This window comes from Zasmidium cellare (genome assembly GCF_010093935.1).
Source record: "Zasmidium cellare ATCC 36951 unplaced genomic scaffold M409scaffold_5, whole genome shotgun sequence".
NCBI lineage: Eukaryota > Fungi > Ascomycota > Dothideomycetes > Mycosphaerellales > Mycosphaerellaceae > Zasmidium > Zasmidium cellare.
The window spans coordinates 883,090-901,926 of record NW_022986949.1 but is presented as its reverse complement, the minus strand read 5'-3'; the positions used below and the strand labels follow the sequence as shown (position 1 = coordinate 901,926).

Below are 18,837 nucleotides of genomic sequence, written 5' to 3'. Positions count from 1 at the left end.
TGGATGTATGATTTTAACCGAGGGAAAAAGATGCATGAATCGTTGTTGTTAGTTGCGTGAAAATGAGTACACATGATACGCGTACATGTATGATGAGAAACTCAACAGTGCGAGTTCAGCGGTTACGACTGCTCTGGCGGCAATCTACATCCCTAATATATGGGCCACTGCGATAACATGGGTAGAGCGGGAAGCACACCATGAGAAAAGGATACGAACATGTTTAATTTTCAAAAAGCATTGATCATTCGTTTTTCATTCATCTGTAGAGTTTCTTTTCACTGCCGCGCTCAGCGGTGTCTTCCACTATGCAAGCCTTGAAGCCATCTAGCACACACTCCCCTGGCGAGTCGACGTGCTCATCGATCTACCTATTTATGAGGAATCCCCTCCTCCGGCACAGGCTCAACACCAGCGACTTCCGCCGCCTTGGGCTGCTCACTCGCATGCCCCTCAGGCTTCATGAACGGGAACGCCAGAACTTCCTTGATGCTGTAGTTGTTGGTCAAGAACATGGTCAATCGATCGATGCCCATACCCCATCCACCAGTTGGCGGGAGACCGTACTCCATGGCCTTGAGGAAGCCTTCGTCGAGTGGTTGAGCTTCATCATCTCCTTGGGCCTTCTGGCGGGCTTGCTCTTCGAATCGGAGACGCTGGTCGAAGGGGTCGTTCAACTCGGTGTAGGCGTTGATGATCTCCTTCTTGCAGACGAAGGCTTCGAAACGTTCGCACAGACCAGTCTGGGAGCGATGGTACTTCGCGAGCGGCGACATCATCTGGGGGTGGCCGGTGATGAAGGTGGGGTCGATGCACTTCTCTTCGATGAACTCGCCGACCATCTTGTCAATCATGCGGGCATTGGTCAGAGGTGGCGCGCACTCGACGCCAGTCTTCTTGAGCATGCGCTTGAGGAACTCGTTGGTCTCTTGGGTGTGAAGTTGGTCGCCAGGTGGGAACTTCTCGCCGCATGCCTCCTCAAGTGCAGGGATCATCTCCACCTTCTTCCACGGACCAGCCCAGTTGACCTTGTATTCCTCGCCATGCTGGGTCTTGAAAGTGGTGTTGAGACCGCCAGTGACGTACTTGACAATACCGGTGACAAGCTCTTCGGTACGGGCCATGACATCGTTGACATCGGCAAACGCCTCGTAGTACTCACAGGTGGTGAATTCAGGGTTGTGAGTGAGATCGATACCCTCATTACGGAACTGACGACCAAGCTCGTAGACCTTGCTGATACCGCCAATGACAAGCTGCTTCAACGGCAGTTCAGTTGCGATACGGAGCGCGAGGGTCATGTCCAGTTCATTGTGATGGGTGAAGAATGGCATAGCGGTAGCACCTCCTGCAGAGCCCATGAGGATGGGGGTTTCGATCTCGTAGAAGTCGTTGTCGTCAAAGTAGCGTCGAATGTACCTCGTGATGAGTGAACGAGTCTTGAACGTGTTGATGGTGCTCTTGTTCATGATCATGTCCAAGTGGCGGTTGCGGTATCGCTGTTCCTGGTCGGTGAAGCCGTAGTGCTCAGATGGGATCTGGTGAAGACATGGCGCGAGGAGAATGACCTCCTGCGCGAAGATGGACAGCTCACCAGGGTTGTCCTCTCTCTTTGGGTTGGTACGGCCGGGGTATCCAGTGACACCAATGATGTCTCCTCGTCGAAGAATATCATGCTGCTTGGCAAAGGGTACCTCGCTGGTGTTCTCGAAGTTCTGGGCCATGATCTGGATATCGGCGCCATTGACGCTGACCTCATAGAAGCGCAGGTTCTCGCCTGACGTGCGAATGTTGTAGACACGAGCTCCCACGCTTATAGTCTTGTCCTTGATAAACTCGCCCTTCTTCAGATGGCCAAACTCCTTCTCGAAGTTGCGGAGGTCGTAGGTGACATGGAACTTGTGAGGGTAAGGATTGGGGTCGTTGGTCTCCTTCATACGCTTGACGGCGCGAGAGCGAATCTCGAAGTATTGCTGTACAGCACGATCAGACCTCAGACGTTACATGTCCCATTGACTGTTTGACTCACATTAGGATTGAGCTGTGCCTCGTCGTCGGCGGCCTTGCGCTTCGGTGCTGGAGGAGCTTGCTTGGAAGCAGCCGCCTCTGCCTTCTTGGCCTCCTTCTCGCGGGCCTTCTGGCGCTTCTTCAACTCGGTCTTGGAGACCATCCCGCCCGTGACTTCATCCTTCAAAAGGTTGGGCTGGGTGGTGTTGTCCGAGGTCGTCAACTCGCTGACCTTGTCCGCGACAGCTTGGACGCCGTCCTTGACAGCATCAGCTGCCTGTTGTGCCGCCATTGTGTGTTGGTATGCTGTGTGGAGGTGCAGACGGAGGGAAATGCAGTGCGCTTTTAAGCTGGTAAATTTGGAGGGGCTGCGGGAAAAATGAGTCGGTGCTTGACTCATGAGACGACATCAAGTGGGGGCCGAGTCTCCGAGGCGCCGACAACAAAACAACGACTTCACAATGAGTCTACGGATATGAATCACATGTAAGAATCTTGAAGCAAAAGAACCGTTGATACACACTAGAAAGACCTCCCTGTCCAGGCACGCAGCCTCCCAGAGCAACTGCGCTGCAAGACCGAGGTCTTAGGGTATCGCCATGACCTTGAAGAAAAACACCAGTATCCTCCCATTCACCATAAGACTCCCTTGCTTCTCTCAAAGCACATCTCATCTTCCATCACTTCGGTATCGAGTATAGCTTCGCCACGAGCGCATCGAAGTCGGTCATTGTGACTGGCTCCTCTTCCAATATCTTCTTGAGATTCTGCAGTCTGTCCCGGTCGATGTTGGGCGCCTGTGACAATATCACTTGTGCCGTCGGGCAGTTGTGCAGAGGACCTAAGATCTCGTTAACGAGCGGATTCGGCGGCAGTCCTTGCCCTGGTTGAGCAGGGTATGGCGATTGCTGGGGCGGTGGTGGTGCTTGCGCTGTGTACGGATTCGGTGGCAGGCCGCCAGGGTTGGGCGCACCGTAGCCAGTTTGCGGCGGGCCATTGTTCGATGGCGAGAATGATGGAGTCTGCGCAGTAATGGGCGACCCTGCAGGTCCACCAATACTCTGGCGCACGTGAGGAGGCAGGTGGCCGTTTGCTGGCTGTTGACTTGGCGTGGCATCTGCGGCGACTGGTGGATCATCAGGTGCACGAGCAACGACAATCGTGGCCAGAAGCATCCGCTCTTCGATCGGTGTCTTGATATTGCAGTCTTCCAGCATCTTGATATGGGCGGGCAGCTCTCGACCGGCCTCGACTGGGATGATGTAGAAGTCTTTGACGAATCGCGGCTTCGATTTCTCCACCACGGCGTATCTCTCACGGCTGTGAAAGTACTGGAAGATGTTGTTGAAAGGCTCGAGGTTGTCGTATGGTGTCAACGCCAAGACCGACACATCACTGCTGTTGCTCCAGCGCAAGCCGCACAAGTAGTCCTCGGCTTTGTTAACCGCCAGGCGACCATCGATTGAAAGCGTCTCGGGCAACAGAGTATGCGACGTCGATGAAAGATTGCGCCCTGCGACATAGCGCGCATTGACGGTCATTTCATCTTCACTGGCTTGAACTAGCTTGCCACGCCAGACGATAGCGTCAGTGCCGGTCGCATCGGCCGGTGAGTACGACTCGTCGTTGTCATCAAGCATCCTATCGATATCAGGGTCGTCTCGAGCGCCGTTCGGCTGGACTGGAACAGGTGCACTGGGCCGCCGTACGTGTGTCGCCGCCGGTCGTGGTGCTGTTCCTGTCGGCGAGTTGGCAGTCTTGGCCCAGATGTTGTTCATGTCGAATTGCTGCTGGCTTGAATGCCGTCGCTCAACCCCTGGATCCGCCTGTTGACTGGTGTCAATGGCAAGTGGTGGTTGGTGGTTGGCAACCGGTGAGCCGCCTTGGGTCGATTCTTTGCGTGCCACGCTGGGCTCAGGCACTGGCTCGGGATCTGCTGGCGCTTCGTTGCTCTGTTGTCCCTCCATCTCGATCTCGTGAAAGCCTTTGTGATCTTGCTTGTAGCGTGGGCCCTCCTCCTCGACAGCAATCGCCTGCCTGTCCAATGCCTCCTTCATAGCTGCACGCTCTTTCTGGAGCTCCTCACTTGCCATGTCACTGCTGCTCATTGTCGACAGCTCGTCCGCCGTGACCGAGCCGTTGAGCAGGCGCTCGACAAGAATAGAGTTCTTCTTCAGATTGGCGTTGAGCGCCATGAACTGCTGCTTGTAGCTGGGCTCCTTGGATCCGTGATTCATGTGAAGCGCATACTCGATCCTCGCGCCGTAATGCTCTCCGAGTGAAGCTGGAGTCTGATTTGCAGGCAGCTTAAACCCAGACTTGACGCGCTGCTGAAGGTCGCCTGTCACGATCTTGCTCAAGGCCTGAGCAACACTTTGGCGCTCTTTTGGCAGTTGAGCGATCGGCACCAACGCAGTCTCCGTATCCATGACGACTTTGCTCTCGGCAGGTGATGACTTGCGACGCTTGTCTTGTCGTCCAGCTCGTGCAGGCTTCTCTTCAGGCACGGGCTTCGGCGCGGGCGCGGGCTCGGGTGCTGGCTCCTCTTCTCTCTTTCGTTTGTTGTTCGCCTCTTGCTTGCCGTTTGTCGCTGGCGCTGGTGTTGGTTCAGGGTCGGCCGGTGGCTGTGGCGCGATGTCCTTCTTCAACCACGCTGGTCGGTATTCTTCCCCTTGCTTGCCCTTGCTCTTTCGGCTCTTGCTCATCTTCTTCTCATTCTGGTACAGCTTGTTGCGCGTCTCCCAAATCTTCTCCCCACGCTGCAAGGCCTGGATGGTCTCCTCATGCTCCTCTGGGCGACATTCTTCGCAGAAATAATGATCCGGCACGTCCTCCTCTTCATCCGGAATTCCCATGCACACGTTATGTTGCCAGACCGTGCACGCGTCACATCCGATGAACGCGCGCTTGTCCTTGGGATTCGAATTACCACATATGCAGCGAATGACCTCCTCCTCCTCGTCATCTTGAGGCTCCGGCTCTGTCGACTTCTTGGGGGGCTTGCTCTTCGGGGCTGCTCTGGCGGGCTTCGGGTTGGGCGCGGGCGACGACGAGGCGTTCTTATGCTGCCCCTTGGTGGCTCGACCCGAGCGGCGTGGTTCTTCTATTACCTCGTTAGCAAGCGCATCTGTAGTGTATGCGGACGGCCGTGCTCCGTGTATCTCCACGTAGCACGCCGTCTACAGGTGTGTTTTCTGGCTTACCTGACATGTTGGATGGTCGCAAGGCACGCTCGGAGATGCTGACAGGAGGCGTAGTGGACAGCAGGACGGAGAATAGACAACTTCACACGCTCTCAAAACTTCACGTAGTATCTAGGTAGTACGCGGCCTTCCGCTCGCTATGTCCACCGCGTTAGCGCGTACACACTTCCACCAGACTCCCGCCAGATGGTCAGCTTGCCGCCTACACTCGCCGCAAGATGGCAGTCGTGGGACTTGTAATCTCGCAGGGGAGAGGTGAGTGTTTTGGCAGTGTTTCTGTCAGTGCGCGGGCTCTGTGTCTTCGGCCTCCGTGTGTGCGTAGAGGCAAACAAGGTCGCATAGAGCCCGGCGCCAGTCCGTATAGGCGGTTCTGGGAGCGTGCGACTGCGATAGAGGCACGGCCGACGCGCGAAGAGGGGTGTATGGGACGGTAGCAGCTGTGAAAGTGGCTGCTCTGTGTCGTTGTTTCTCCGTTGGTCCGATCACGCGACCAGGCCTTTACCACAAACAGATGATCAATAACGCGTCGCGAAGGTAATTCGACCGTGAATAGCGGGATGATGGCGATGAAAAGGGCGGTGTTGATGGCGCGCTCCAGGGGGAGGAGGTGTTCGCAGGAGGGAAGTGGTGGTGTCGAGCACGAAGCTTTCTTGCCTTCCTCCCGCCTGGAATTTGCCGAGATACACGAACCTGGTAAAGCTAGTGCTGGGACGACAAGCGAGCTGACAGAAGTCGTGTCTCGTCCAGCGACATCACATGCAAAACAGTCTGTTTGACACAACTCAAATATCACAGCACCATGGCCGACGTACGCTCCATGCTCAAAGCTTCCCGTGAAGCACGACGAATCAACCACCCATATGCCTCATACACAGCCGACGGGAAGCTCCTCTGCAACCTCTGCGAAACGACAATCAAAACCGAAAGCGCATGGCAGTCGCATCTTCATTCGACTCAACACATTGCCCGGCAGACTAGAGCGAGAGAGGCAGCAGAATCACAGTCTGCAAGTGGTACGGCGAATAACAAGAAGCGTAAAGCAGACGCTTCGCCTGAAGATGCAAAGAAGAAGTTGAAGGCTACCGTGGTACCGCCCAGTGGAGAAGAAGATGAGGAAGAACAGGGGCCGCTGGAGACAAACGGTCATGGGATACCTTCAAGATCTCGGAAAGAAGAAGACGAGAAAGCCTCTGATCCAAACGAACTCGCTGCGTTCGAACAGCAACTCATGCAAATGGAAGCCAGCATGAAGAAGACACAGCCGGAACCTACGATATCAGCACCGCCCATGACGGCTGAAGAGATTGCCGCACAAGCGAGAGAGGAACAAAGTACGCAAAGGGAGAGGAGAGCGGCGGAGCTGGAAGCTGAGAAAGAGGATGCGGCGCGGGTTTTGGAGGATGAGTTCGAAGAGATGGAGGGGTTGGAAGCGAGGGCAAGGAAGTTGAGGGAAAGGAGAGAGATGTTGAGGAAGGGGAGAGAAAACGGGGCCACAACAGAGGCGGCAATTGAGGTGGAAGCACAGACGAATGGGACAGTCGAGGACGGCGGTGGCGGGCACGGGGAAGATGATGAAGACGACGAAGACGACGAAGACTTTGATGAGTGGGAATTTGGCGCACAGTGATGACACAAAAGATACCCAAAAGTCGATGGAATGGATGCAGGAGTTCAAGATGTTATTCCAAAGCTATTCTGCAGTTCGTGCTGCCCGTCGAACCTTCCCACCGACCATTGCGCCTCTCCAAGTTGCACGCTCGTTCGAATACAACAACTTCTGCCAACGCCACACTCCAATACCACATTCAACAACACATCTCTTCAGTCCACCCACTACTCGCCCTTCCGCCTATCCCGCAAATGCCTTCTTCGCATACGCCTTCACAATCTCGGTGCTCTCCGCATCGAACTCAGCCACCTTCAACAACTCATCGCACGCCGGTCGCCGCGTCTGCAAGTCAGTGTACTTCAACACCATGGTATTGCGAGTCAATTCACGCGTGAACTCATTCCCGATCTTGAGCAATGGGTTGGACGGACTCTGGTTCACGAAATCCACCTCTGCGACACGCAAGGGCTTGATGGACAGATACTCGCCCCAGAGCTCAACAGGCTTATCCGCCAAGCCGTTGTTGTTGTGCGTGTAGATGGGAGCTTCAGTCACGGTCTCTCCATGTTGCGTAAGGATACCCCAATTGCGACTCTTCATCATCCACAGCTTTCCATCTGGCCCCATCACGACTCCTGGATCGCCCAGCTTTGCGTTTGGGTCTGTTGATGGACGCATGTCTAGATGGCGGACGGTTATTCCATGACGTTGGTCAGAATGCAAGACACCGTGGTCCTTCGTTGCGTGGACCGGACGGAAAGGTGGGTTGATGGCGTGTGACGTGAGTGGGTGCTGCGTTGGGATGTGGTACTCGCCAATCGTTATTGGAATCGGGAAAGGCGGACTCTTGGCGTCTTGCTGCACGTCTGTGGGAACGGGATTCGACTACAGTGAAGCCATCTTCGTCATCTTTGGATTGCGATGATGGGCCTGAGGGGTCGGGGGCAGATGCGAAGGAGATGGGTTGTGCTCTGTTGTTGACAGCAGGACCATGGCAAGGCTGACGGAAGTTGAGAGCGTTGGTTTGGGTTGTGATATCCGCGAGAGGGATACGGCTATAGGAGATGGATTCGTTTGCGGATTCATTGCCGACAGGAGGTGCGTTCTCCTTGTCTTCTTCAGCTTGTTGCATCGCGGCCACTCTTCTGCTTCTCCATGGCTGCGGTGCCTGGCTATTGCCAGCTGGCTGGTCGGCGTCTGCCTGGCCACTATCCAACACATCCCAAAGTGTTCCCGACGACATCTTTGCTATGGAAGCCCTTTTGAGACGGAAATGGAGGTCGACGTCGTGGAAAATACTTAAACATGGCCGGGAGCGCGTCACTCGCGTTGTGCGTTACGAGGCTTCACGATGAAGCTGACAGTCGAGTCACTTGCTTCGCGCGGGCGCGCATTATCTTTGTTCGCCTCTAGTGAATGCACGCCGAACAAAGGCTTTGTACCTTGCGACGCCAGTTCAGCAATCGTGCACAGTTTTGGAAGTCTCATGCAAGCAATTGCTCAACAACTCCCGTCCGGCTCGTGAAAATCTACCCCTTATCGCCCGATCAACCCACCTCCAGCACCATGCCTTTCTTAAGCACGCTCGATAGCGATCATCAGACTGCATTTTCTGGCCATGATGTGAACGCTAAAGAAGATACCGTCACCCTTGAATCTGCACCGGAGCCCTCTATCCACCAAAGCAGCGGAGAACAGATCATGGCAATGCCTGCCCGCTTCTTTGACGAGCTCCAAAGAGCCACCCAAGCTCACGTCGATCTGAAACAGTTTGAACGACAGGTCGACAGCTTAGCTCAAAATCTTGGAAGAAGACTCGAGGCGTTGGACGAACAGATCCCGAAAATCCAGGAGAGCCTCACGACAGCCAAAGCGGAAGGTCTGCGCTCCGATTCCGAACAGTACATCGAGATGCAGCAAGAAATCCAGAAACGTGTCGATGAGAAGGATGAGATATTCGGCGGGCTGGAACAGATGCAAGAGAATTTCCGTGAATACTGCCAGGAATACAGGGAGCGCACTGAGGGCTTTTTCGAGATGTGGCGTGAGATTGCCAACCAAGGATTGCGGGACATGCGTCGAGATCGCGAGGTAGTCCTCCTCCCCAGCGCTTTCTTGTCGATGAAGAAGAAGGAGCCACCGAAACAGGTCGCTACAGCACGACCACCACTAGCCATCCCTCAAAAGGAGCCTGCTCCCAGACTTGACGCCCCACTTGCTCCCTCCGACCCCAAGCGTAGGTACCTCACTCCTGACTACACCAAGTTCCAGCGGCAACTCGACCACGCCTATCAGCAACTCGACAATCGACATGAGCGCTTCCAGCGCGATGTCCTCGATGGGTACCAACGATGGCGACGTGGCGAGCCAGGCTGTGAGGAGAATCGCAGATTAACAGGCGGCACTTTGAAGAGACGAGAGAGATGACAAGAAAGATCATTTCTTCAGAGAAGCAGCTCGCTGAGAAGAAAGACGAGTTGTACCGAAACGGCATCCAAGCGCCTGGGAGTGATGTCGAGAGTGGGTTCATCGATGATCTCGACGATGGATATACCGACTCAGAGGCAGGGGACGATGAAGCAGATTACGGGCATGATGATCCTAAAATCCTGAAGTGGCTCAATCAGGTAGATCAGCCTACTAATACGCCACCTTCTCCGCCCCACGATCTAGATCCTTGGCCTGCCAGGGAGATGGAGATCTGGGAGAGCGTAAGCATGATCGCTGAGGGTCCACGGCGTCGGAGAATTGATCGATGGGCGGAGCACGTGGAGGAATTGAGAGAGAAAGGAGAAGGGCCGAGGCCGGTTGAGGTTCCGGTTAGGACTTCTTCGAGAGGATGGAGGAAGAGGGTTGGTGTGGCGAGGTAATAATTGAAGTCTGCCCGAAAATGTGGGCGAGACATGACGAGTATGTATTGAACATGAAGATGGTGTGTGACAAAAACAAGTATAGCCTTGACACATTTCCAAGATAACAGCTTAGGTCTCCGAATCACAACCAACAGCACCTCCCGATCCTCCAACACTTCTCCCGCCAACCCCGCGATATTAGTATCAACATACAACCCAATCCGATTATCCACTAAGACTTCAGGCTTCGAACCCAATGGTACTGTCCGTATACAACACGAACGACCAGCCCTGTACCAAAGAGTATCTGCATCTGGACTCTCTAGTTTCAAAAACCAAGCCTGCTGATTCCTCAGCGTGGAGACTTTTTCAATGCTGGCATGGAAAGCAGATCTAATGCGAGTGTCTTCCAGGTGGGCCTCCTCGACAGAACGGTACCGGTGCACTAAAGGTTACTGACGGTCTTCCATGAGAAGCCACGTGAAGAGTCGAGCTTTTTGTTCCGTGGTCTGAATTACGTCCGCTCTGGTAATGCAGGCGAGGAACGTGATGAACATTTCTAGCCTAGCATGAGAAACGGGAGCGTGGCAGCCTCGTGTGCAAGAAGCCGACCTCATCGCGGTCAAAACTCTCTCCATATACATCCTCAAGTAGACCCCATATAGACGGCGGCCGAAGGAGCCATCTCACGTGGCTTTCACAGCGGTGGTAGACTTCGGAAAAGTTCTACATCTTGGTCGAGGAATGGACTGCTCCATACGCTAAAAGGGGCTCTACTTTCAATGTTCTAATCTCACCAGCACAAGCGGCAGCCTTGTCGGGCATAGTTTGCGCCGCGGGCGTGGATCCTGAGATCCTGAGACGGGAAAGTGATGCGCCCTACGAAGCGAATGTGAAATTTATGATGGTGACGCAGAGACCTTGCATACAATATCACAAATAAATCATATCTTCGATGTTCCGAATATACTGTGGCCAATCAAGTCATCAATCAGACCATAAATCATAGAAGCAGCAGCACCGTGGCCTCCTCCTCGATGGAAGATATCAAGTCGAAGCAGCCCTGGATCGAAACGCCTTTGGTGTGGTCCAGACGACTGTCCAAATTGGCTGGCTGGTGGGCTACTCTTCATTCCCATGTGACGTGAGAAGACAATCTGACTCGTACAACAGTAACATCTATCTGAAACTCGAAAACACCCAACCCTCCGGCTCCTTCAAAAGCCGCGGCATGAGCAACTTCGTCCGTGCACATCTTCCAGAAAATACCAACACTACAACCCATTTCTTCTGCTCCTCTGGTGGCAATGCGGGACTTGGCTGCGTATCCGCCGCAGTCACATACAACTGTCCCGCGACGATTGTGGTTCCGCTGTCGACTTCGGCGTACATGATCGATAAGATTAAAGACGCAGGCGCCACGGAAGTGATCCAGAAGGGAGCATCGTGGTATGAGGCCGATCAGCACCTGCGCAATGAGTTGTTGCCTGCAGCGAGGGAGAGGGGTGAGAAAGCGGTGTATGTCCCTCCGTTCGATGATCCGGTGGTTTGGGAGGGGCATTCGAGTTTAGTCGACGAGGTCGTGAGGCAGCTACCTGAGGTGGACAAGCATTATCCGTCAAACACAGACAAGGCAACCAACCCCAGTATCACGGCACCTGGGATCCCTGATGCCATCATCTGCAGCGTCGGCGGCGGAGGCCTGCTCAACGGGATCATGCAAGGTCTCGAACGACACTCCGCGTGGCGAAGTCCAAATAATACTAAAGTTCTCGCCGTGGAGACTGTGGGAGCAAATGCCCTCTCGGAGTCAGTAAACCAGGGTGAGCTGATCACCCTCCCTGAAATCACCAGCATAGCCACCACGCTCGGCGCTCGCAGAGTCAGCGCGCAGACATTCACATACGCCATGAACAAGGAGCGAGTACGGTGTGCCGTCCTCTCGGATAAAGAAGCCATCCAGGCGTGCAAGAACTTCGCGAATGATGAGAGGATTCTGGTCGAGCCTGCTTGTGCGGTTTCGCTCGCGGTGGTGTACTCGGGGAAGCTGAAGGAATATCTCCCTGATTTGAAGCCTGAGAGTCGGGTAGTGGTAGTGGTTTGTGGGGGCAGTGGGTTGTCGGTGGAGATTTTGAATGGATATATCAAGAAATACCTAGATTAAGAAAGACGACGAAGTCATACACTTATTAGAACCCTACATATCTCATGACGTATCACGGTAGTTCGATCTCACTCCCCACGATCTGAGGAAACCTCGCCGTGGAATTTTTGTCCACCAGCATATACTCCCTGATCACCGCCGTTCCGTTCGCAATCGCATCTTTCTGCTCATCCGTACACGTGGCGTTGACATCGAGCAGGTAACAAACTTGCAGGACCTCCGTCGGTAGAACTTCATTCTTGATGCTGTAGGTATCCTTCAGACCTTTGGATTGATAGACGTCTGCGTTGTCGGGGAGGATAGGATGCGTCCCGGTAGCAATATCCACGCCCGCCATTGCTCGCTCGATAATGCGGAAGGCGGTTTCGGGTTGTAAGCCTGCGATGCCGTGCCCGGCCTGGTAGACGCGGGAGAAGGAGAGGGGGCCGTATTGACGAACGGTGCCGCCGATGTAGGAGGCGTTGGTGTGGATGTCTTCGTAGCCGGAGGAGGGGAAAGGGGTGGTGGAGGTGGAGTTAATTGCGAGGGAGACGGCTTCACCGCCGAGCCAGTTCTACGATGGATATCTGTTAGTTCGAGAGGGGAAGTTGGGAAAGGGAGTGGGCTTACGCAAATGTAATCTTTATCGCCATACACAAATGCGACTTTGATGCCTTTCTCTAACCGGTATTCGAGTTTGTGGATCCAGCCTGGACGGGCGAAGTCGCCGACTCGTTGATTCGCCTCTCCGACCCAGGCTGAGCCTGATGTCCAGTTAACTCGCATTCCGAGAGCTTGCTGGACATGAGGTCGTAGCAGGTACGCCCTCGTGAATGGCGGTGCTCGTGACAGGGACTCGGGCACCGTGATATCGTAGAAACTGCGTTCGGAATTACCATATGGACCTTGGACTTTGCGATCGCAGAAACGGCCGGCGTCGTTGCAGACCCGATTGACGGATTCGTTGAGGCGTAGGTTGAAAGGGTCGAATTCGAGCGATAGGTTTCCGCATTGGTACGCCTGATCGAGACATCCGCCTTCACGGTTCAGATCGTGGAGCATTTGCTCGAGGATGGTGTCGTTGACGGCGCGAATGCCGTAGGTGTTGTTCACGGCCATTTCGGGGTACGAGAACCAGGATCCGGGTAAGTCGATGCAGCCGCTGTCGATGATCAAAGTGTCCAAAGGAAGGACGTATTGCTCGCCAGGGATCTTCCATGTGCCGTTTCTGATTTTCTGGTTTTGTTCTTCGAAGAAATTGAAGATCGCTGGGCCGTACTTGCCGCCATACGAGACTCCAGACAGGCTGACGCTGCTCGCCTCATGTTCTGGAAATTCTTGGAACCAGGCTTGGGCGAAATGCCATAGTGCGTATGCGGCGTCGATGGAGCCAAAAGATGTCTTGTAAGTATCAGTGCTCGGCCATGTCCCAACTGCAAGAGTATTGTTCTGTTCGGGTATGGGATCGCCATCATTCAAGAGGGTCACATTGCCATTGATCCGGTTGTACGTGATGTTCTGAAGCGTATCGTAAGACAACCCAACTTGAACAGGCTGGTCGATGAACATTAGATTCGCCTCGTTGTTCCAAGACCACTCATTCAGATAGGTGGAATTGGTATCAGAGTGGACTTTGCAGGGCCCAACATTGCCGAAAGCATTGCCTGATGATGACGCGCCTGGGCCACCGTTGATCCAGATGAGCAGCGGAGCGTTCTGAGGGTCCCTTCGACGTGCTTCGAAGAACCAGAAGAATGTGTTGATGGGCCATGACTGGTTTGCTACGCCATGCTCGGCCAATACGTACGGAGGCAAGTGGACATAGCCAGCGAAAGATCGGACGCCGGGTGTGGTTTCGCAGATGAACGTCTGCGAGGGCCCGTAAGCATGCTGAAAAAAATGTGGCCGGGCTTGACTTGCCTCTTTGTAGCTGATCGTGACATTGTCGTTGAATTGCGAGTGTATGACTGTCAGCCCATCGGGGATTGGAGGAAATTGAGCAGAGGTCAGCCACGAGAAGGCGACCGTGAAGACGAGGATTCTGTTCATTGTGCCTTCCAATGATGATGAAGCGCCTGTGTTTCAAGTCAAAGGTTGATCTGCATGGTTAGGACCTCCAAAGCTCGGACGAGTCTATGACTAGGCCCAAACAACACCCCGGTTCCGTCAACATGGAAGATGGTGTTGGCATTGAACTTTATACAAGGCTGAGCGGTGCCGATATCACCTTTCCTCTTTGGCATCGAGAGGCAATGCGGTCGGCTTAGTTATAGCTTTGGCTTTTGGAGTCACTGGGCACTTGGCTGCACGAACTCAGGTGTAAAGGCCTTTCGATTTCGCAATTTAGGGGTATCATCAGCAGATAGAAGCAAGAAGAGCAAGAACGGAACCCAGGGCCAGACCAAAGGCACATCACCTCAATATGCGACTTCAGACTTGGCCGTCTTCTGGTGCTGCGGCGCATCCCTCAGCGTGCCCAGATCCATCGCCAGAGTCCCTCGTTGAGGTACCTGTACAGTGTCCAAGCCCGCTGACTGTATACTCTCCAACCAAGCAGCTTCCTCGGCGTCTTCTTGACCCTCCTCATTTTCCGGTGTTTCGTCTTGGACGATGTGAGTTCCCTGCGCAGAGCCGTTGTGGTTGACGTTCGGGTTGTAATCCGGGTTGCTGGGATGGAGAACATCGATCATGTGACTGCTTCCTCGTCAGATATTGCCCACTCTCATGATGAATCGAGAGCTATACTCAGCTGCCTGCGCCGTGATTTGTTCCAGAGCCTCGCGCTCTCTCCTCAACTCCTCCTCGTCAACCTGCCCGACTCCATCGCTATCGACTGCGCCATACGACGGCTGGTCCGCGGAGTCCAGAATGCGGTCAAGGTCCCCCTATACGCCACAAGAATCAGTCATGACGTTCCACTACCACAGAGTGCATCGAAGAACATACGTCCTGCGAGGGATGCCGATTCAGGCCAAGGCATGATGCGCAGATTCCCATCCCATCAAGAATGTGACCAGAAGTTTTAGACGCCGCTCGCACACATCACGCACTCTGAAACGAGCACTCTTCTCCTTCCAGTATCTCCCCTACGGCGTATACGGGGTAGCGGTGGTTGCGTAATGTGGAGTTGTCTTGGATTGGCGAGTATTTGGTGTCGCCGCGAAATGAAGGTCGGCAGACGAATGCGAGCGTCCGATCCGATCCGATCGGCAGGACTTACCGAGATGTTAGTCCCCGGCTAAGCGAGTCCAATCAAAACCTATAGCCCTCACACTCTATCGCCACTTCACTTCTTGCTCCGTCACACAACAGGAGAGGGCATATTTCTCGCCCTGAGACACGGCAGCCTCGGTCATCTCCTGGCTATGACCCAATATGCCATCTTGTCTCGTTTTCACGTACCCGGAGACCCGGATAGCGACCGGACACGATGTTCCTCACGAAAGAGCGAAAACGATCGCGAACACTTTGAGAGTAGCCAGTTCAGGATCAAAAGCTATTTGCCGACTGCTCTCTCGAGATATGGTTCCTGATCTGTATCCTGTGGCGAAACGTGTTAAGACGCGCGACGCGCTTCTGACATTCCTCTGCGCAACCACTTAGACACCTCTTTTGGGCAGCGAGGCCAGCGAAGAACGACGTTCCTGCAAGGCTCGAGCCCTCTCGTGGAAGACTTTTCGAAGCTTGGCATACGCCCCAGCAAGGGAGGGCGGAGATGTTCGCTCATTTGCATGCCAACCCAATCCCTCGGAATGGACCATCCTCAACATCCAGAGAGAACCTCGGAAGTGCCTACATGGTACGAGCTTAATGGCGGGTTGGGGGCTATTCTCAGGCGCAAGGTTGGTAAAGTCATTTGAACCATCGTTGCACATCTCCTACATCGCCTACCTATTCTGTGTGCTGCCTCCACCACACTGACCTGCAGCAAAGCCTTCACGCCGACCAGCCTCTGCAAGGCAAGAACGCGGCTCGCCTTCTGGGTGGTCAGCCTCGCGCGAAGGGGAGGCTGATCTGCAATGTGCAGTCCATCGTCAGCATTATAAGACGTTTCAACGCTCCTGTTGCCATTGAATCTGCAGACTCTCTCACCAACACCAGATAGCCACTCGTTTGAGCTACACATACTAATCCGAAGCGCTTGCTGGACACTCGCTAGCAGCAGCGGCTTCAACATGCGCTCGTTCACCGCGCTGGCCTTGGGCCTTTCTCTCATTCATCCATCGATCGCTCGCGTCGCTCACGACTCAGCGCCCGAAGTTCAGCAACGAGATGGCCATAACGACGTCGTGAATTGGTTCAACCGACTCTTCCGGAAGGAAGTTGGAGATTCAGTCGAACGTCGCCAAGACGACAACTGTTACATTGATGCCTACTACAACTTCGTCTTCAACTCGTCCTTTGGAGAGGAATATTGCCGAGCCCTCATCGGCTACCCTGCAGTCACCAATGTCGTTGATTTCACTCCCGTCAGGTAAGATATGTATCCAACTTAACTGCGAACATGGCTAATGCACTTCAAGCACGTCGAATTATCTCTACACCACAATTGTTGGTACTCAAAATGTAGTGACCACGTCAACTCCCGTCGTCACCGTTACCGTCACTCGTGCAGCAGGCAAGCGTGATGCGGAGCCAGAACCAACGCCGGCGCCCCGTGATGTCAGCAATGCCGACATTGCACGCATGTTCAACCAGTTCCGAAGACAGAATGCGGCGAATGAGACGTCCAGCGTTCCAGATCCTGTCATGTCTGCATCTTTCATCAGCGCTTGTGGATGCCAGACATACGGAGGCACGACTACAACTTCTACTTCGACCCATGCGCCACGTATTGTAACACGATCTGGATACGGACGATCGACTCAAACGATTGTAACTACTGTGACGGCAGCTACCACAACAGCAACCGTCACTGTCGGCCCATCTGGGGCAGTGGAATCATCCACTTCCGCGGCAGCTCCCCCTCCACCATCATCCGCCTCTGGCGCAGGCCCAGAGCCCACTGCGCCTGCCTTCACCTGCCCAGAGGACAACAACTCAACCGTCAGCCAGCTAATCGGCAATGATCGATACGACTACCAAGTCCTCTGCGATACGGACATTCTGGACCCAGATTCGTTCAACGATTTCACCTACGGTACATTCTCAGAATGCGCGGCTGCTTGCTCGCTTGGAAACGATCGCTTGAATTCGCCGGCCTGCCAGGGTTTCACCTACTATTCGTCTCCCAACTTCGCCGGTTACAACTGCTTCCTCAAGCCGACCGTCAACCGCACCGTCGATGCCATTGGCATTGATTCTGCTATTCTGCAGAGAATCGCCGTTGGCATTTCGAATGATGATCCGCAAGGCACCAACACCGAGGCGGGACCTTTTGCGGAACCAACCCTGGAGCTATCGGAAGTTAGCTCTGCATTCGATTCAGCTTTGGATGGAAGCTCGACTTCTATCTCGGTTATTACCCCTGGCCCAGTGATCATCCCTAGTGGCCTGCTTGTCGTTGGCCCTTACACTGCCTACTCGACTTACGTTTCTGACGGAACACCCTTCTCCTCAGGCACGGGCTTCTCGACGTACGTCAGCACGAATGGAAGCTGGTACTCCTACTACTATACGTCCTTCACCCAAGCCTGGGCGTCGGCGGCCACCGTCTATGGGTTCTCCGAGGGTGGCACTGCTGTGACGAACACCACCGATACCCAGTCGAGTCAATCGAGCAATGCGGATGGTTCGTACGTGATCACCACAACCAACACTACCACGAACTTCCTTGAAAATGGTGACGCAAACATCACCACTGCTGTGGGGAGTGCTTACTATGCTGCGAATGGCACTCAAACTTCCACTTCTGCCACAACATTCTGGACAATCCAGACAGGTGCTGCTGGAGGCGGCAGTGGAGGCGGTGCTGGCGGCTCAGGCGCCGGCGTCATCACGTCGACCCTCCCTGGCTCATCTTGGGCGTCGGTCATTGTCAGCTCTGGCGGAACTGCATTCGTGTCTAGCGGCGCTGCATCTGGACAAGCTGCTCAGACTCCAGCCCCAAGCACTACTGTTGTCTCCACCCTCGTCAGCTCTTTCGGTACTGCGTGGAGCTCTGGCTTCGCAATCTCAGGCGTCATCAGTGGCGGTGGTGCCGGGGGCGCAAGCAGCACAGAAGCATCCGGAGTTGTCTCGCCTTCTGGAAGCCTGGTCCCAATATCTTCTGGCGTCGTCTCGAATGGAATCGGTGGTGCAAGTAGTTTTTTGCTATCTGGCGCTGTTCCATCATCTGGATCTCCTGTTCCAATTTCGTCGACTCTACTCTCTACCGGGATCAGCGGCAAATTCTCGTCGTTCGGCTCTGGTGTTATTCCTTCATCTGGATCTCCTCTTCCAATCTCCTCGACACTGTTGTCCACTAGTATTGGCGGCGAGTTCTCCTCGTTCGCCTCTGGTGTCATTCCTTCGTCTGGCGCCTCTTTGACGCCGTTATCCACTTTGCTCTCCACTGGTATTGGTGGTGCCAGCTCAGGTGGAGCCTCTGGAGCGATTCCATCATCTGGTGTCATTCCTTCATCAGGCGCTTCCTTCTCGCGCATCTCTTCGACAATCACCAGCGGTGGTACCGGCTTTGCCAGTTCGACTTTCGATTCGGGTGCGATTCCATCATCTGGCAGCCCATTCACCAACACCAACGGCAACCGCTCCGCTACAGAGTCGACGACGTTCGCTAGCCCAAGCGCAAGCTTGCCTACGGGATCGCTTCCAATCGGCACCGGCAGCTCAGGTGTTCCTTTCACCAACTCACTCGACACGAGGTCGGGCAGCCTTCCGCCTTCTGGTACTGGTCCAACAGGATACTTACCCCCAGGTACGGCTCCCGTTGTCACCTCGCCGACTGGTGAGACCTTCACGCAATCTATCCCAGTCCCACCATTCACCAACTCGCTTGGCTCGAGGTCGGGATCTCTGTCTCCATCAGGTAGCCTACCAAGTGGCGCTGCTCCCACGGGACCGGCTGGCTACGTACCACCATCT

General features: G+C 54.4%; 9 protein-coding genes across 9 annotated transcripts; 3 read left to right on the top strand and 6 right to left on the bottom strand.

The window, feature by feature from the left end:
• Nucleotides 1–371: 371 nt before the first annotated feature.
• On the bottom strand, nucleotides 372–2,299 carry M409DRAFT_18633 (uncharacterized protein; the record flags this gene model as incomplete). The annotated part of the gene is made up of 2 exons (XM_033804586.1): nucleotides 372–1,973; nucleotides 2,030–2,299. 2 exons carry the CDS (start codon nucleotides 2,297–2,299, stop codon nucleotides 372–374), a joined length of 1,872 nt encoding a protein of 623 aa, XP_033672409.1.
• Nucleotides 2,300–2,687: 388 nt separating this feature from the next.
• On the bottom strand, nucleotides 2,688–5,217 carry M409DRAFT_18632 (uncharacterized protein; the record flags this gene model as incomplete). Its single annotated transcript, XM_033804585.1, has 2 exons — nucleotides 2,688–5,110; nucleotides 5,211–5,217. 2 exons carry the CDS (start codon nucleotides 5,215–5,217, stop codon nucleotides 2,688–2,690), a joined length of 2,430 nt encoding a protein of 809 aa, XP_033672408.1.
• A 792-nt stretch (nucleotides 5,218–6,009) lies between these two features.
• On the top strand, nucleotides 6,010–6,837 carry M409DRAFT_63754 (uncharacterized protein; the record flags this gene model as incomplete). Its single annotated transcript, XM_033815748.1, has 1 exon — nucleotides 6,010–6,837. The coding sequence occupies one exon, from the start codon at nucleotides 6,010–6,012 to the stop codon at nucleotides 6,835–6,837; it is 828 nt and encodes a 275-aa protein (XP_033672407.1).
• Nucleotides 6,838–7,059: 222 nt separating this feature from the next.
• M409DRAFT_18630 (uncharacterized protein) lies at nucleotides 7,060–8,062 on the bottom strand (the record flags this gene model as incomplete). Its single annotated transcript, XM_033804584.1, has 2 exons — nucleotides 7,060–7,677; nucleotides 7,709–8,062. 2 exons carry the CDS (start codon nucleotides 8,060–8,062, stop codon nucleotides 7,060–7,062), a joined length of 972 nt encoding a protein of 323 aa, XP_033672406.1.
• A 323-nt stretch (nucleotides 8,063–8,385) lies between these two features.
• On the top strand, nucleotides 8,386–9,246 carry M409DRAFT_50946 (uncharacterized protein; the record flags this gene model as incomplete). Its single annotated transcript, XM_033811679.1, has 1 exon — nucleotides 8,386–9,246. One exon carries the CDS (start codon nucleotides 8,386–8,388, stop codon nucleotides 9,244–9,246), a length of 861 nt encoding a protein of 286 aa, XP_033672405.1.
• A 131-nt stretch (nucleotides 9,247–9,377) lies between these two features.
• Nucleotides 9,378–9,724, bottom strand: M409DRAFT_50945 (uncharacterized protein; the record flags this gene model as incomplete). The annotated part of the gene is made up of 2 exons (XM_033811678.1): nucleotides 9,378–9,428; nucleotides 9,461–9,724. 2 exons carry the CDS (start codon nucleotides 9,722–9,724, stop codon nucleotides 9,378–9,380), a joined length of 315 nt encoding a protein of 104 aa, XP_033672404.1.
• A 984-nt stretch (nucleotides 9,725–10,708) lies between these two features.
• M409DRAFT_63753 (uncharacterized protein) lies at nucleotides 10,709–11,835 on the top strand (the record flags this gene model as incomplete). Its single annotated transcript, XM_033815747.1, has 2 exons — nucleotides 10,709–10,788; nucleotides 10,845–11,835. The coding sequence occupies 2 exons, from the start codon at nucleotides 10,709–10,711 to the stop codon at nucleotides 11,833–11,835; spliced, it is 1,071 nt and encodes a 356-aa protein (XP_033672403.1).
• Nucleotides 11,836–11,887: 52 nt separating this feature from the next.
• Nucleotides 11,888–13,863, bottom strand: M409DRAFT_18628 (uncharacterized protein; the record flags this gene model as incomplete). The annotated part of the gene is made up of 2 exons (XM_033804583.1): nucleotides 11,888–12,388; nucleotides 12,445–13,863. The coding sequence occupies 2 exons, from the start codon at nucleotides 13,861–13,863 to the stop codon at nucleotides 11,888–11,890; spliced, it is 1,920 nt and encodes a 639-aa protein (XP_033672402.1).
• Nucleotides 13,864–14,231: 368 nt separating this feature from the next.
• M409DRAFT_18627 (uncharacterized protein) lies at nucleotides 14,232–14,811 on the bottom strand (the record flags this gene model as incomplete). Its single annotated transcript, XM_033804582.1, has 3 exons — nucleotides 14,232–14,508; nucleotides 14,560–14,699; nucleotides 14,761–14,811. The coding sequence occupies 3 exons, from the start codon at nucleotides 14,809–14,811 to the stop codon at nucleotides 14,232–14,234; spliced, it is 468 nt and encodes a 155-aa protein (XP_033672401.1).
• Nucleotides 14,812–18,837: the final 4,026 nt, after the last annotated feature.